Source organism: Gallinula chloropus, assembly GCF_964237585.1.
Source record: "Gallinula chloropus genome assembly, chromosome: 5".
Classification (NCBI taxonomy): Eukaryota; Metazoa; Chordata; class Aves; order Gruiformes; family Rallidae; genus Gallinula; species Gallinula chloropus.
The window spans coordinates 52,604,499-52,621,635 of NC_140090.1; the positions used below are offsets into that span (position 1 = coordinate 52,604,499).

General features: G+C 40.0%; 1 protein-coding gene across 2 annotated transcripts in view; it reads left to right on the forward strand.

Annotated features, from left to right (window-relative positions):
* Positions 1-17,137, forward strand: part of LDB3 (LIM domain binding 3) — a 79,475-nt gene that overhangs the window by 40,724 nt on the left and 21,614 nt on the right. For both annotated transcript variants that reach the window (XM_084265596.1, XM_084265595.1), the window contains exon 4: positions 11,837-11,912. In XM_084265596.1, the coding sequence (XP_084121722.1) occupies positions 11,837-11,912 (76 nt within the window). The remainder of the gene's footprint in view (positions 1-11,836; positions 11,913-17,137) is intronic.

The window sequence follows — 17,137 nt, forward strand, 5'->3', positions numbered from 1 at the left end:
TGCCCATGGCAGGGGATTGGAATTCAATGATCTTTGAGATCCCTTGCAACCCAAAGCATTCTCTGATTCTACGAAAATAGGAGACAAGCAAATTCTCCTGCAACTTGGTTACCAGAAAAATTACTGTGCTAAGAAATGATTTTTACTTTTTTAAACATGGCTTGCAGTAATGAAACTGGAGTGGAGTGTCCTACTACTGTGGAAAAGAAAAGCTAGTTTACATGAACTAGATGGGTAGAGATGGGTACACTCACTTACCTAACATGTGAAAAAGTTTGGAAACATTGGGAATCCTTTCAAATGGAAAAGGCACATATGTGCGTTAGGAAATTGACTGTTGCAATGGGAAAACATGAGCCCTAAATTTTGATGATTTTGGACATTTGTGAAGTAGTTGTGTGGCTCTGTAGAATATGTTTCAAGGTCATGGAATGCCTTACCAGGCAATGGTGGCTTGGTTTTGCTGTTGTAGCACTGGATGCAGTGGTGAACTTGCTTGTTTAGTCTGTCAGGCCATGGAAGAAGCAGTGGGACATGAAATCTGGGCATAAATGCTCTGAGACAGAAAGCACTTCATTTTTCTAATGGCTCTTGACTCACAGGAGTGATGGCCTTTCCTTTTATCGATCCTGGCCATGAGGGTTTCATGAGCATTGTTTATAACCTGACAGTTCAGGTAGTGCTTGGTGCTACTCACTTTTATTATCATGCTTAAGTTCCCCATGGGTTTCTTTTTCAGGGTGTGGAACTGGTTGTTTTTTATTTGGCTGTCCAGAAAATCCGTACATGGTGTCAGCACTTGTGCAGGACATCAGACTGCAAGACATGAAATGTAGCAGAGGGGAAGAACGAAGAATGCCCGTTTGCTCCTCCCTGCCTAAGCAAGGGCAGTCTGCACTTCTCTGGCTACAAAAACTTACTTTTCCTTCTGCACACCTGACTGTACACTAATGTAGCTCTTTGGTGAGTGCTTAGTGTGTGGTGCTGGTGTGAGATGAATTCTCCATGTTTCAGTCATGTAGATATCCCATGAGGGGTTCAGGAATTTGTGGATAATATTTTTTTCTAACAGCTTCCTGCCTTAAATTCCCTGTTAAAACTGCAGCTCATTCCTTAGAAACCTGTATTACTGCAAACATACTGAGGAGGGGTTGGTGCTAGTTCTACTAGACAGTGAAATGGAAGGCTGTGATCATACTCCATAATGACCTGGGCTGTGGTGGAAAAAGACATTGCTTTGCTTTTAATCTTTTTGTGACCTACTGGAGTTTAGTTCTCAGGCATTTTTCAGTATCAGTTTCTAGTAAGTTACTTGAGCTACACAGCTGCCCCCAGGCATTTCAGTTCTGGGCCAGTCAAAGTTCATCTGTAACTGGCTGGCTGTCCCACAGACACTCGGCCATCATCTTATTGTCCTACAGTATTCAGTTCACACATGAAAAACGAAGTGCATGCAAAATCTATTTTTATTTCATACAAATGGTTTTCTTTTTTAAATTCACAGTAAATGCAATGCACAAGAGAGCAGTATTATTTGTCAACCCGTTTCACTGGAGCATCCACAACATTCATTTGATCTTAACTCAAGGAATCTGATCAGCCTCCTTGGAAAGGATTCACCAAATGTACTGGCTTAGTTTTGGAAAGTGCTGTAACATGAGTGTGCCCTCATTCTGCTGGCACAAACATTCCAGTGACACTGTAAGACTCCTGCCTTGGTGTCACCCTGTGCTGCTGGAGAGGAGCAGGGGAGGTGCAGACTTTCTGTGACTGGGGTGCTTTGAAACAACCTCCCCCTCCCAGGGCATGCAGGCGATGCTACCCTTCAGTTCCAGTCACCTTTGACTATCTTTTGCTAGAAAATCATGAGCTAAATAGTCTTTAGGGAAAGAGAAGGTGTCAGAGGCAAAGCTCTGAGAGACTTGTGGTAAATATTTAATAGCTTTCCTTTTTTGTATAGCACCAAAAGATGGCTGATCCTGCAGTATTTATTTCAGGCCTACTATAAATAAAGCATGTGGTGACAGCAAACTGCAAGCAAGGGCAGTTCGGTGGTTATTGTAAAGTGCCTGCTTTTGTCTGAAGCTGTGAATACTAACCAATTCTGTGCATGTTTTAGGTCTGCTGATGGGCACATTTTAAATCAGAACCAGATTTAGGCTGTGTTTATGCTCAAAAGAATTAGAAGAGTGTATCTACCCCAGTTTAAGATTATATAAACAATCCTGATGAAAGCAGAACTTGAAATAGTGGTACTCAGACTATTCTGTAGAAACATTTCCCAAAAGCATCATAGGAGACAATTAGTAAAAACAAACAGAAAATTAAAATATGGATTTGGAAATTTTTTCTCTTTTTTGAATGATTCCATTACATTCATCAGGTGAATGATCTTTCTGTTCAGGGACTGTTTACATACTGGAGGCAGAACCTGAGCCCATATGAATGAGAGTTGGGTGAGTTGTTTTTTTTTAAAGGAATACTAATGCTAGTGATAATTTGCTAGTGTTCATGTTCAGCATTGTGAATATCTCTCCAGAAATCCATTCCTGGAGTGACTGTTTCATGGCTGTCCCTGCTTTTCTGACTTCAGTCTTAAAACTATGGAAACTAAATGCACAGTGCCAAATTATTGCTCCTTGGATGAGGCTGCAGCAATACTTTCAAACTCAGGAGTCCCACCAGGACCTCAGTAGATAGCAAAGCAGCACTTAAAGGGTTAGGGAACAAGGACAACATCAAGACTCCAGGGAGGATCTCTGAAATACCGGATGCAGAAGTGAGACGGGTATGACCGTGTCAGACTGGATTAAGTATAGGCTGCCTCCTGTCAGAACACAACATTAAGTGTTGATGAAATGTGCTGTTTGCATTTGATAACATTTCACTAGAAATTTTGGACTCCTATCATATTTTCAAGTACAAGTATGTTCATATTGTCATAGAATTGTAGCCTGAAATCAGATAGTTTAACAAATCAAGTAAGAATATAAAAGAAAAAAAAAATGAAGCTCTGACCTTTAATCCAGTCTCTTGAGTTCTGCAGAAATTATGTGTAAACTTGTCAATATGATCCTCAGCAGGATTTAAAAGTTAAGTTAAGAAAATATTGGCTAAATGTCATAAATAAATTCAAGCTGGTGCAATATTAGCTATTCCATGTGATGTTCACTGATGACTGGGACTGGACCTCAGTCCAGTCTGTGTAGGAGCCTTCCACAACTCAGGGAGCACCTTAGTCTGTAGGTAACTAGAAGTACCTGCACTCTAGAGAGGGATTACATAGCCTACCTTGGAAAGATAAGAAAAGCAGAGTACAGTCAAGCAGCAGCTTATCACAATGTGTATAAATTCAGAATTTTATGGAGATTAGTAGAAAAAGGAGAGGAATACTAATGGTGGATGTGACATGTGATGCTAGCTATTTTATTTTTCTGACACATGTGACTGTAGAACTTGTGAGAGCCATCTGCCTCCAATAGCTAAGGTTTCCTCCCCAAGCTTCTGATGATACTCAAAGCATGAAAAAAGACATACCCTACTAGCATGATAAGGAAGTTATGTATTAATGTGAGATGAGAGAGGTGGTCCTGCCTCACTCCTTGTGAACCAGAGGTGGATCCGATTGCATACCCAGTTGTCTCTGTATGCAGGTGTGCAGGGACAGTAGGATTTGTTAATTGATGTCAGACTAGCACTTGGACAGGGCTGTGAGTTAACTCTCTTTGAGCAGTAACATTTAATGCTGTTAAAATTAATGAGCAGCTTTTTCCATGGAAAATGAAATAAAGTATCAATGTCAGTCACTGCAATAAATATAAATATATTCCTTACAGGAGCAGTTTAATTGAATGGACTGCTATTTACACTCACTGCATAAAGTGTCCTTGTTAGGTTTAGAAAAGAGCTTGGAAACTGTGGATATATGCCAAGGCTTTAAAGGGCAATGAAGTTTTCATTACAAGAAGATTCTACTTAGAGATTAGACATGCCCTCAGAGTGCACATCACTTCCCCCCACACACACACACACCCATCCCCATCATCTTAGAGCTGAGGTTAAAAATCATTCTATTTGTTTGAGAAATATTCTCTGGATGAGCTAAAGATAATCTCCATGTGAATCCTTTCACATATTACATTGCACTCGCCATGGAAAGGTCAAGACGGGTATCACGGGCACATCTCCCCGCACTCAGTGGGCTGGCACAACCTACTAAGCACACGACAGTTGCCATCTTTTGGACAAACAGTTACTGGTTGCATTCTGCAGTGAGGAAGGTGCTAAGTTACACAAAATGCTACATTAGATAGAAAGGTCACAATGTGTTAGGGCTGGGACCTTTTCTTATTAACATTGATTAGCTTAAAGATCATCATGTCAAAATGTAAATGACACTTGAAACTATTTGGAATGGATGACAGTATTTTTAAGAGGTGCAGGGAGGAATTGTTCAATCTGGTACAATACTAAAGCTTTATTAGATCAATCTTGGTTTGCTTTATTTATGCATGTGAGGTCTGTTGTTTCCTTTGGATCCTTTCTACTGTGGTGTTTTTTTTCCCACCAGCCACTATAAAAGTGGTCAGACCTCATTCTTTTTTCACAAAAAAACATCAGTGGCCCCATTGTTTCTTACCACAAGAGCAGAGAGACTCCAAGCTCCGTTTTGCCTGGATTTCAGGCACCTCAGGGGTTGGCCACCTCTTTGTGCCCGTGCTCTCCATGGCTGGTGTCTGTTGCAGCAGGGAAATACTGTGCACTGGGTACAGGCTGGCCCTGTCCTCTGTCTGTATTCCTGCAATGACACCTTCAAACAATACTTGAATGCCTCAAAAGGAAGTAAATTCTTTTGACAAGTCCCAGGTAACTTTCTTGACTTAGCCATCTTAAGACATTGAGTTTGTTTCCAGACCAAGTCTCTGAGATATGGGCATAAATGGAAGCTCACTGAAGTGTTTTAGCTTAGAAACAGAAAAAGTGAAGGCCTAAATGAGGTGGAATGTAGTTAAGATCTAATTATCCACGTTCACTAATTTTTCTTTCCCATCTATGTCAATTAGAAATACTCTAAAAGCCATATAGCACACTGTGAGGTCCACATTCCAACCACACCTCAATGACTTCCATCCTTAAGGAAGCCACTAAGAAGCCTAAAGTTGCAGAACTGCAGTGGAACCTGATGATATGTGAGTGAGGTAGTCACGTGTCTCAGGTACGCTACCTGCACGCCAGGGGAAAATTAAACTAAGGAAGTCACTGTAGATGCTTTTAGCTAAAGAATTTACATAAATATGTTTTATGCTTGATTCTTTAAAACTGTTACTTATTATGTTTACTAGGGAGATGAGTCACAACTGGAGACCAGGGTATGGTAGGCTACATACAAGCACTGAATCTCTATTTAGTGCCTCTTCTGCTCTTTATTGACAACAGCTAATTTTTTACCCTACACTGTTAAATCTTTTCATAACCCAAATGTTTTTCCTGTTCTTTTAAACTGATAAATTATTTTATTATTTATATCTTTACCTTAAATGGATATATTTTTAACATATCTCAGTAATTATAAGAAATACAATAATGAAGTCATTAATACTAGACAACTGTGCTGATCTTAGAGATTCCAAGTGAGACACTATATGTGAAGGTTATATACCGTCAAGCTCTGATCCCTCTCTAATAATTTTGTTTGTATTTCAGCCTCTTGTTTTTGACTCTATAACATCATTCTCTGTAGCTAGGCAATCCAAATTCTGCATTTAGCCTATTGTTTATTGAGGTGAGAATAATGGCTTCCTATTTATAATCAATGCCTCTTTATATATTTCAGAGCATTTGAAGTGTTGTGGGTTTGCCTGTACTGTGCTGAAAGTAGTTTCTGCTATTATTCTAAAGCAAGCTTTGAGAGGAACATGGGATGCTTTCATTTGATTAGTAACAACCATAGAAAACATGTAAATGAGAAGAAGAAAGTGAAAAGAAGCCATATTCTCCCTCCAACAGAATCCTGTTTCAGCCTACTTAAAATGTATTTTATTTGCTGTTCAGATTGAGATAGTATGGATAGCTAGAAAAGCTGGGCAGAACTCCTGTAATGAAATATGAAATCAAATGTGAATTTGGTTTGGGTTCACATTAACTATTCAGGTAAGCGGCATCGTGACTTTAATCTATGGAATGGATGAATGGTCTCAAGCAAAACTAGTAAAAGATCACATTTGAGCTTAAAACAATTTGGCTATGAGAGTGATGTCAACCAGGTTTTGTGAGCTGTAGTAAATCACTGTATAACCCAGTGATCTATTTGGTAATCCAGCATTAAAGCAAGCTCATTTTCAAGTTCTTATGATGAACTTATTAGTTAGAAACAAAGTTATGGATTTGCTATAATATATATTTTTAACAGAGTTAATGGCAATAAACCTCTACATGCAAATTCAATCCACGACAGCGTAAATTCTATAATGGGATGAAATTTCCTGGGGACAAACCCGGATTTCTGTATGGGCTACCTAAGTTCTCAGTGTGATAAAGAAACTCTTGGAAATGGTTTAAAAGGAGTGCAAAGACAAGAGGAAGAAGACAGCATGAAAAATAACCTGCCTGCAAAATAGGTGTCTGTACTCCATGGAGATTAATTGTAGAGCTTGCTATGTGTGTCAGGTGTCAGGCATGTGCTCAGCACCCTCCTTAGTGCTCTTTGGAGCATGATCACACACATTGCTGAGCTGCAGGGATACTGCAGAACCTCTCCCTTTGTCCATAGGAGCCACTGGGATGGAGGAATTTTAGGGTTGGTAGCCAGCCATCTACGAGGAGATGGGGGCATCAGTAGCCAGTTGCTCTGTTCAGGAGGGAATAGACCGGAGAGAAAAATGCAGGCAGTTCAAGAAAGAAGGGATTTTGCATAGCAGGGGAGAGGTAAAGGAGATGAGTAAAGAAGATGCAAGAAGCATGCAGAAGTAGAAGGGGTCAGAGAGACACCAGGAGAGTAGAACTTGCTACTGCAACATTTTTTGATACATACTCTTTTCCAAAAATCTCAGCTTTATGCATACTTTCTCCATTTCCCTTCCCTCCACAAAACTCTTCAAGGTTTCTTCCCTTTTCCTTTCTACCCCATAATGTTCACAGCTGCCCAGACTCAGATCCCTTGGAAGAAGAAAAGGGTATTGCATACTGACAAGCAAATTCCATTTCATATCTTTTTGGATAGCAACATCCCTTTAGGTCGGTGCCATTTATATATAAGAAGTTTTTGTCCATATATTGCTGTGGGTATATGGATGTTAGGTCTGGAAAGCATAATTGCCTGTCTTGCAGTCTGAGTGGAGCACAGTGCGGGGAAATAATTAACAAATCAGTCATCCAGCCAAATGCTAATATTTGCATTTGCCATTGATATATAGAGAGGAAAACTGCTGATGGAAATACTTTTCCATTTTATTGCAGAAACAGATGATAGCTTGGGAGAAGGAAAGTAGGTCCCATCCTAGCCCTAAAGTGATTGCAGTTATATTCAAAGTGCTGTGAAATGTTCAGGGGTTTGTCTTCGTGATTCTCATCGGAGTTGCTAACACTGTTTGCTAGGCATGGCTTAGAGAATGAAACTGGTATTACAAGACTCGAGTTTTCTGTGACAGGCTTGGAAACAAGAAGCCTTTGTCTGGTTACTTAAACCACTATTTAGGTGAAGATGTAACCAACACATTACTGGTCTTAGCACTTATTAAATGGACACCTCAAATTGATGAGCATGAGTAATATTTAGTCTGTCCCTATTATGTCTCTTCCCAGCCCCACCAAATATTCAAGAATATTTCTGCATTAAAACAGATAGGTCACTGGGAGCCTAATTCTGCATGCTCTAATGTTTTGCATCCTGCTATGTGCTCACCCACTCTTCTCCAGAACCACTCCATTTCAATTTGCTGACAAGTAAAGTACGTAAAATATTTTCTAAGCATTTCTAACCCTAATTTCCTCTGGTTTGTTGCCTTTCCATGCACTTGACCCTTTTTCATTTTTAGTGGCTGAGATACTAACATGCAATTATTAAGAGGCTCAAAAAGGTATGAGGAAGTGCTCATATAGAATAAAATTAAAGCAGAACCTTAAAAGAAATGTTTACTTTAGCTGTCTTGAGAATTAGAAAAGACAAATACTGAGTGGTGAGAATATGATATATAAAAACGTCACATGAAAATTAAAAAGAACTGTTAGATCATGTCACCTCACTGCAAGTGCAGTATCGTGCTCCCCTGAAGACACAATCGCATGCTAGTGCATCACTGAACTCTTTTGCAGCCCTTCCTTAGGCAGGCAGCTCCTCTTAATCCAGCTGACTCCCAGTGAACCTTGCATTCACAGAGTCAGTCAAGTGCTCTTCAATTAAAGATATAATTTAGATAGGTGGGAACAAGTCAAAATTTTGACAGAATTTAACTGCTTTTCATAAACTTACATCATCTTGGTTTCAAACTTCATTAAGTTAAGAAAGAGCACCAGTACTGAGGGACAGGGGAGGTATATCTGTGGAAAGAAAATCAATTAAAAAGTACCGTAATTATGTATTGGGTCATCATTAAAGCTGTTTTGAGTTTTCACGTTGGAGTGAGGCTTTTGTTTCTATTTTTAACTTTGAAATTAAAGAACAAAAAGTCTAAAAGTAGAAGTCAAAGTAATTGCTTCAGAAAACACATTCTTGCTGCAACATTTCAAAATCAAATTTAAAATTGTTCGTCATTTGTGAAATTTGGACTTTTGTCCTCCTCATAGCCCTACTAGGCAAATAGACTTTTGGGGCTAAAATAATTTTGCAATCAATGGATTAAAATGTAAACCTGGACACACACGTTTGCAACAGTACCACATCACTGCTTGAAAAGCAAACATATGTTGCTACAGGATTTCATAGAATCACAGAATGTGTAAGGTTGGAAGGGACCTTTAGAGGTCGTCTAGTCCAACCCCCCTGCAATGAGCAGGGACATCTTCACTAGATCAGGGAGCTCAGAGTCCCACCAAACCTTTGATTAATTTAAACAAAAGAGGAATGAAAAAAAATTTGCCCTGCACTTGTAGATATTTGTTTTTTTTTTTTCCTGAGGAGTAATGGCTCTTACATAAATGATCACTTCATTCTGTGAGTGCATACACTTCCATTCCACAAATTGACTTCACCTCTTCTGCCCTTTTCTCTGGTGCAAGCATCTGCTAAATCTAGCAAGCCTCATCACTCACTTTTTAAATATCAAAGCTGTAAACATCTAGGGCAGAGTTATGTAGGAGCCTCATTGTTTTAAAGGAACATCTTGAAACCTTAAGGTCAGTGTCAAATCAAAGTCTTGCTTGGATAGCACCGTGAGTGACACGTGTAGCTTATGACTAACGTGGAAGGAATATGGTTTTTTAACATCATCTTCCACGGTCAGGTAATGAGCAGCCGAAGAGATGGGGTAGTCTGCTAAATAAATTCCTGTGCTGTGATACAAATATTTCCCAGTGATGCCTCCAACATGCAGCATGTGGTCATTCTTCATGCCTCTGAACGTGACAAACAGCACTTCCAGTGCTGAGCAGCTTTGGCACAAAAATCCATGGCCATGGAGGGGACATATAGTGTCTGCTCCATGCAGGTCTCCCCATGTAACTTAGCAGAAATAACTGTGTGTAACCAGAAATGACACCAATAGGAGGAGGATCAGAGTCTCCCCCTAAATCTGTTCATAAATTGATATAATTGATTTTCAGCAACTCTCTGTCCTGGGCTGCAGCTGATTTTTCTGCTTTCTCTTTTTTTGCTGTCTTTCATGACACGTGTATGCCTTATGAATAGGATTTATTGTTTCTCTTTTTAAGCTCAAATGGGCGGAAGAAGGATACAGTTCTTGCTTCAGTTGGTGACTCTCCTGAGGAAGGTTTGATCTAGGCAGTTAGTGGTTAGCTCTTGTTCTTGGAATTTGAAGGTATATATTTCTCAGATAAACTCCAACTGTGTGTATCATCATTAGTGCCTGTTATAATTTTCTAGCCTCTTTTTTTCAGGAATACATTATGTCAGTTAACTTCATAGGTTAAATACCTATTGTTTAACAAAACACCAGTTTTCATTCTCTCCTCAAACTTTTATTTTCATACAATCTCCTTGTTGGGCAAACATCTATTACATCATCTTTGTTTTCAGCTCTCAAAGTAGCGTAATTTCTGTATCTTCTGTATGGAAATCTTGCAGTTCCTGTAAGGATTACTCCTTTTGCCTAGGTTTTTGTTGGTTTGTTTTCTCCTGCTTATGGAAATATTTTATGTGTGGCAACCGAAGCTAAATACACAGCTCAGTGTGAAGCTAAGTATTAATGCAGGGATTGCCACTATGGATGAGCCCAGTTTTTGTCTACCTCAGCTTTCTGTCTCTGATAGATGCCACACTGCTGGGTATCTCAGAGGAAAGTGTAACACAGCCCTCAGTAAGGAAATAATGAACCTGACACAAAAGGTCTCCTGCTATCTGTCTTTTAAACTGTGCCATGAAAAATGCGAATCTGTACAGTTACTTGTTTTTATCCAGTCTAAAGCAGCTGCCGGGGTTTTTGTTGTATGCATAAATGTCTAATCCTTTTCCTCATATCCTGCTATCCTTATAGTCTCAGTGGTGTCTTGTAACAATGAGTTTTACCTCAGGTTAATCAAACATGAAAAGAAACAAAAATCTTTGCCATTATCAATTTTATATGTGGTGTCTTTTCAGTTTCACTTAATGTTCAGGAACGCAGCTTTATTTCCCCTTCCCTACCATTCATTATTTTCTAAACCTCTGTAATGCCTTCCCTTACTACCATCTCCTCTCTCGAGCAATCAATTCCCAATGTCTCAGTCATTTCTGCTTGATTTGTATGGCATTAAATATTATTTCATTTTTGTACTTGTCCAAATTTTGAAATGTAGTTTTTAAAGATGAGAATTCCAGGCATAATCCTGCTCTGTAGGTTGGCAATAGGTGATTACTTGTATATAATTCAGGTTCTTTTGAATATTTGTACATTTTTCAATTCATTTTCTCTGGTGATCCCATGTGTAAGATTTCAGGGGGGTGTTCAGTGCTATGCAGGTTCTCGCAATACCCCCCCCAAATCTTCATTTACCTGAGCACACTAGAGTACTACAGTTAGCATCCATCACTATGCTTTCTTTGTTCTGTTCCAATGAAAGGGCAAATTGTGTGTTTTGAAAGCATTTATTGGGGTTTATTTTTGCTTTCTGAATGATTGCATACAGCTACTTATCAAATACAGGTGAAAGGTGGGCATTTGGAGCTGACTGTGGTTCATTCGGAAGTGACCTGCTCCTTTTGAAACTCAGTTGTCTGAAATGAAGCCCATGTTTCTTCCTGCAGAGAGATTTCAATTATTGTTTAAACTATCAAGTAACAATCTTTTGAGGAGTCAACCTGGAGAGGTGTTTTGTCTCTGCATTTTAAGACACTTCTAAGTCCCTTCTTCCTGACTGCTGCCCAGAACTGAATTTAGCTGGTTGTGGCTGATGGGCCACGTAGTTTGTCACAAGGTACTGGAAACAGATCATCTCCCAAGTCAGAGACTACTTCTGTCACTGGTGGCTTTTCATCATGCAGAGAAACTATATCAAACTTTTTCTCATATTTAAGACCTTTGTAAACGAGGATGTAGAAAAAGTGTGATGAACACTACAAAAAGTCCAGGCTATGAGGCTGTGCTTAGCTTTCACTCCTACTGAAGCTGTGTTTTTACATGAAATTAGAGATGAAAATTAGGAGGCCAGGTTGCTAACCTTTTCTCTTTTCTATTTTTGTCCCCAGATCTAAACGTCCAGTGCCAGTTTCAACCACAGCCCCCAGAATTGACTCCCCCAGGGCTGTAATTCCCCACCAGAAGGTATGTCAAACATTTTTTCTCCAAGTTAATATTCTTATCTACTGCAGTGAAGGTAAATGCCTACTACAGGAAAGAGCTTTTGTGCACCCCAAATGAGGAAACATTGAATGAATGCACAGGCACCAAGACTGCCCCAGTGAGGTGTGTTAGTGCTTTGTGTCTTTCTAATTTCTGATTAGTGGAACCGAAGTGTCAAGCTGTCCTCTCATGTGATCTGGTCTGCCCCATTCAGAGCAGTTTGGTTTTATCTAGGCTGCAAGGGGCCACCAAGGCTGCTCAAAATACACATTTACTTCTGTTGATGCTTGGGTAAAACCCATTAGACTATGCCTCAGTGTATCCAAATCCTGACTACAACCAGAAAGACACTGATTTGGAAGGAGGACATTTGAAAGTTTGCATCATATTGCATTCTTGTCACATTATTCAAAATATATGAGAATAAAAAATAAAGAGAAGTCAATTTCCTGAATAACAGCAAGTGTCAGAGGAAATGGATGGCTTGGATGGCTTTGTTGTCAAAGCCCATCATCGTCAATAGAGTATATGTTCATATTAGAATAAACAGCATTCATTGACTGTACAAGCAACTCCTCATCTGTATCTTTGGAGGCACTGAGGAGCAAGAATACCTGAAAGATGGTATATATCCTTAGGCTCAAGTTCTGGGTAGACATTTGCATTGCTGACACATTTAATTAGACAAATGGAGAGGAGGTAAAATCTCCATTGCTGCAACTTAACCCTTTCTGTGAACATGAATTTCAGCCCTAGCATGTATTATAAATAAGAAAGACTGAAGATCAAAATACATGGGGAATTAGGTGATGTTCTACTGGTTTTGACAGTTCTGACTTCTGTAGATCAATTTTAAGTAATTCTGGATTCAGAGCTCAGAAGGTAGCATCATCCCTGTAACCGCTGCAAACATGTTCAGACTAACAGAGGAGAATGCACTTGGGGAGAATTATTTGATTTCATCCTATTTTGTTAAATTTGAAATTTGATGTTTATTAGTTAAGACAGAAATAATGTTATTTCACTGTGGATCCTGTAAACTTTTTGGCAAAGGAAGATGAAATTATGAATTTATCTTGCTCAGAGTTGTTGCTGCTTATATCATGAATTTGTAACAGTTATCTTGGAAAGAATTATTGGAAGAGTCACCTAACAGTACTGTGAAATCCCTACACCAAAACCAATAAATTATTCTTTTAGTTAGGCTGGTGTTGGACTGCACCAGCAAAGTAACAGGGACAGGAAGGGGGAGAGCGTATTTATTTTCCACTGAAAACTATACAGAGCACTGTTAGTTTTCAAGGCAGCAAGTAGATGTGTCTCTTCAGGGTTATTCACTAAGACAAGACTGACAGCTCTCAGTTGGGACCCCCAGTAGCACCTGTGCACCTATGACAAATCTGCCTGCCTCCACCACTGGCACATAACAGCTTTTCTACCTCAGATTCTCACGATTCGGTATTAGATGCGTTTGTTCCCTGACATGTGTCAGTTTGAAAATTCCTGCCCTCAGTCTCCTTGCTGCTTACCACACAAAACATTTTTGCTACTTACCCTGCAGAGTAACCCCACTGTAGGGCTTTTTTTTAAAAGGTTCTGGAAGTAGCTTTGGTATGAAAGATATAGTCACTTTACATTTCCCATTTTAATGCTTCAGAGAGAGGTGAGGATCAAAGGATGAAAGGACTCAACCCTTTTCCAGGAGCATGTTGCCACACACGTGAGCATTCTGTGCAGGAGTGCTTAGGAAGGGTTTCTAGCAGCTGTTGGAGGGAGCCTGGTCTGAATGGGCTACAGGTCCTTCTCTCTCTGGGAGAGAAGAGCGGCATTGGAGAGAAGGAATGGTGGGAAACAGGGTATCTGCCAGTAGTCAGAGAGGTCTCTCAGGTGCAGCGTTTTTGGTTGGGGTGACAGGCAGCAGCAGTGCGCTAGAGCAAGGGGCCCTTTGCAGGTTGAGGGGAGAGATGTTTGTGCCACTAGTATACACTAGTAGGCAATGCTAATTTTAACTGGTTTGGAAAGGAATGAAGGGATTGAACTGCCAGAGAATTCTCAAAATCCAGAGTAAAAAGTCTTTAGTGGTGCAAACGGTGGCATGGGGATGTTGCAATAAGGTGTGTTACAGTAAATATACTTTAAAACCCACGGTTTCTTTGCTTGTCCCTTTATTACTTCTAGTAACAGTATCATTGTAGAAAGGAAGAATTGTGTGACACACAGGCAGAAGATGTCACCTCCACATCCCTGCTAGACAGTGTTTAGGCTTTGATGGTTCACATGAAATGAATCTGATTGCATTTCAAAAAACAGCAAAAAGCTACAATGCACAACAGCCTGGACCATGTTGTCCTCCAGGATCGAGAGAAGTGTTTCTCACCTTTCTCTGAGTTAAGGTTAAGGCATGGCAATGCTAAAATACCTGCATGTGCAAGTCCAGCATCTATTTAAACCATACATTCTCCTGTACGTTGCTGCTGATCTGACTGCAGCTTACACTAATTTTCCAGCATGTATTTCTTCTTTGACTGCCATGGTCATGATTTATTTGTGGTTTAGAAAAATGAGTGTACATTATTTTACAAAGGTATAAGAAGGTATAACCCCCCTAGAGTTCTTCCCCATGATAGATTTTTTTCTACATTCCCCAGGTAACATACCTCCTGACTCTCTTGAGCTGATAGATGTTACAGGTTCTGCAACCATAAGTACAGCGTCAACTGAGCTGTAGGACTGGTATTGGAAATAGAAGTTTGACTGATTTGCAGTTTCACTATTTCCTTATCTGACTAATCTCAAACTTGAAACAATTTTTCATTTAGTTTAGTCAAATCTTTTTAATTTAGTCAAAAGATTTAGCCATGTCTTTTGCACTGGTGTGGCATAGCTGCATAACTAATGCTGAAAGCATTCATATAACAAGAGTGAGCGTGAGTCCAAGGACTGAAAGTAAGCCATCATCAGTCAGTGAGTTCTGCAGCTTTTCAGGGGGGCACCACACAGGTGAAGATTCAGCTCAGTGCAGTTCAAAATGTCCAAGCTGAAGCTTTAAGGCTTAAGTGTAGCTTTACGATTTGTCCCTTTACATAACGGCATTGAGAGAGCCTCTTCCGTTTTAATGTGACCGTGTGTTGCCCTCTTCATGGAACACTGCTGAACACACTTATATCACAGTCTTAGTGAGGCTCTCATAATGCTTACAGTTTGTTTCCTGCCACGTTTGAGAACCTAAGTGGCTAAGAGAAAATAGATGAAGAGATGATTGGCTTTTTAAGTAAATCATAGGATGGAAGAGGTGGCCAAAAGTTATATGTTGGGATTATTTGAGTGGTCCTTTAATGCTGTGATGCCTCCATTTCTTTTTCCCCTTACAAAGTTTAAAGCAACAGCTGCTTCTTGGCCATGTTGGGAGATCACGTTCACTAATACAGCATTAAAATTTTTCTCCCAGAGTGCAGAAGGTGAATACAGACTGGACAGGCATTGCAATAGATAGATAGAACATGGTCTGTCAGAGGAAGTGGACCTGAAACACTGGTATTGTTTTCCAATATAAATATGTTTCTCAATTATCTGGTACATAAGAAGGAACATTTGCCTTTCTGAGAAACTGAGTGTTTGTAAAGAAAAGCATAACAGTGTTTCAGAATGGAAACTGAGCCTCCTCCTATCCCCAAGTGTTTGAGACTCCTCTGCGTTTATCAGTTTTAAGCTCATTCACTGACATCTCACTGAAAACACAGTCTGCCCCTCGTAGAAGGGCGTGCTGCAGGATCACAGCATCCTCCTGGAGGGAAGCAGCCCATTGCTCAGTGTCAGAGCCTCCTCTTCTGGTCGGCCGAAGGGCGGCATCAGACCTGCGGAGCTGGAAATGTTCGCTGGCTTTTCCAGCCGCAGAGACCGTGAGATGGAATGGGATGAGAGATGGAACAGGGGAACGCTTGTTTCTCCTGGCTGCGTTTCAAGTGATGTAATGTTAAAAGCTGTGCTGCTGCTCAGTGTTAGAAATCTGGCCTTCCCATGCAGAGATGGTTTCAGAAATGCTGCATTGATCTGGTTTTGCCTCTGAACTAGAGGGGAAAAATATCTCAAATATCCTATACACTGCTCTCATGGCACTTCCCATTTCACCCCTTTCCCACCACACACAGGGAAAACGGTCACCTTGAAATTAACATGACTATTAACTCACACTAAAGGATGCGAACCAGGCACTGCTGGGTTCTGAGGGCTTTTAGCATTCATTTACCAGCACGCTGGTACCCAGCTAGGAATTCACTGAGGAGTGAAACCAAAACTCCCTCCATGTCAGAAAGGTGAGAAAAAGCATCAACCACCATTTTTATGGCAGCCCTATAATTTCCCTGTTGCCTGCTTTTAGTGCCAATAACACCAGAAGGAGGGAAACGTGAGACTAAGAAGCACACTGGCATTTCTCTCACTGGCAGTTAGAACAGGGACTTCATGATCCCATCTCCTTGTGTGTCCTTTTATTATGGGGTTTAGACTGGAAACCCACAGTTAACTTAGATGAAAGCCACAGGGTTTTCACGGTAGCAAAGAAGTGGAACTCTGGCACACCCTTTTTATTCTCCATTGCCTCTGCATTTCTTTGGCATCTGCTTCGTGCCCCTGCTAGCACGCAGTACTCGTTTGCACAGGCGGTGACTTCATTTACGAGGATGCCTTGTGCATTTGTGCCTCTTTCACAACACACTTGCAACAAGAACCCCAGTCTTCTGTTTGCTGTTTTTTCTATGTCAGGGTATAATGACTGAAGCATGTAGTTCAAATGTATTTATTTAGGAAGTCATGGTCTGAAAAACGCTTTTAGGATTATCTGTTTCTGCAGCCTCAGGCAGCTATTAATGCCAGCTAAAAGTTCTTCCTGTTGAGTACTAAGAAAAATGTTCTGAGTTCATTTTATCTGCTATACATTTTGATTCAGAAAGTCATAAATGTATTTAATGTTATCATTAATTATATTCTTAGACCTTTAGGGGGGTTTTTTGCAATCAATTTTAATTAATCAGGCTTGTATTATCTTGATTTTTCAAATATAATCTCCCTAAATATAAATATGCAATATAGAAAAATCCAAGAGGAGAATATAGAATATTTGTCTTTCTGCTGAACCTTAGAATCAAAATCAGAAAATTACATTAATGACAACCAATCTCAGGCCTGTGTTTCATGCAAGGCTGATGATA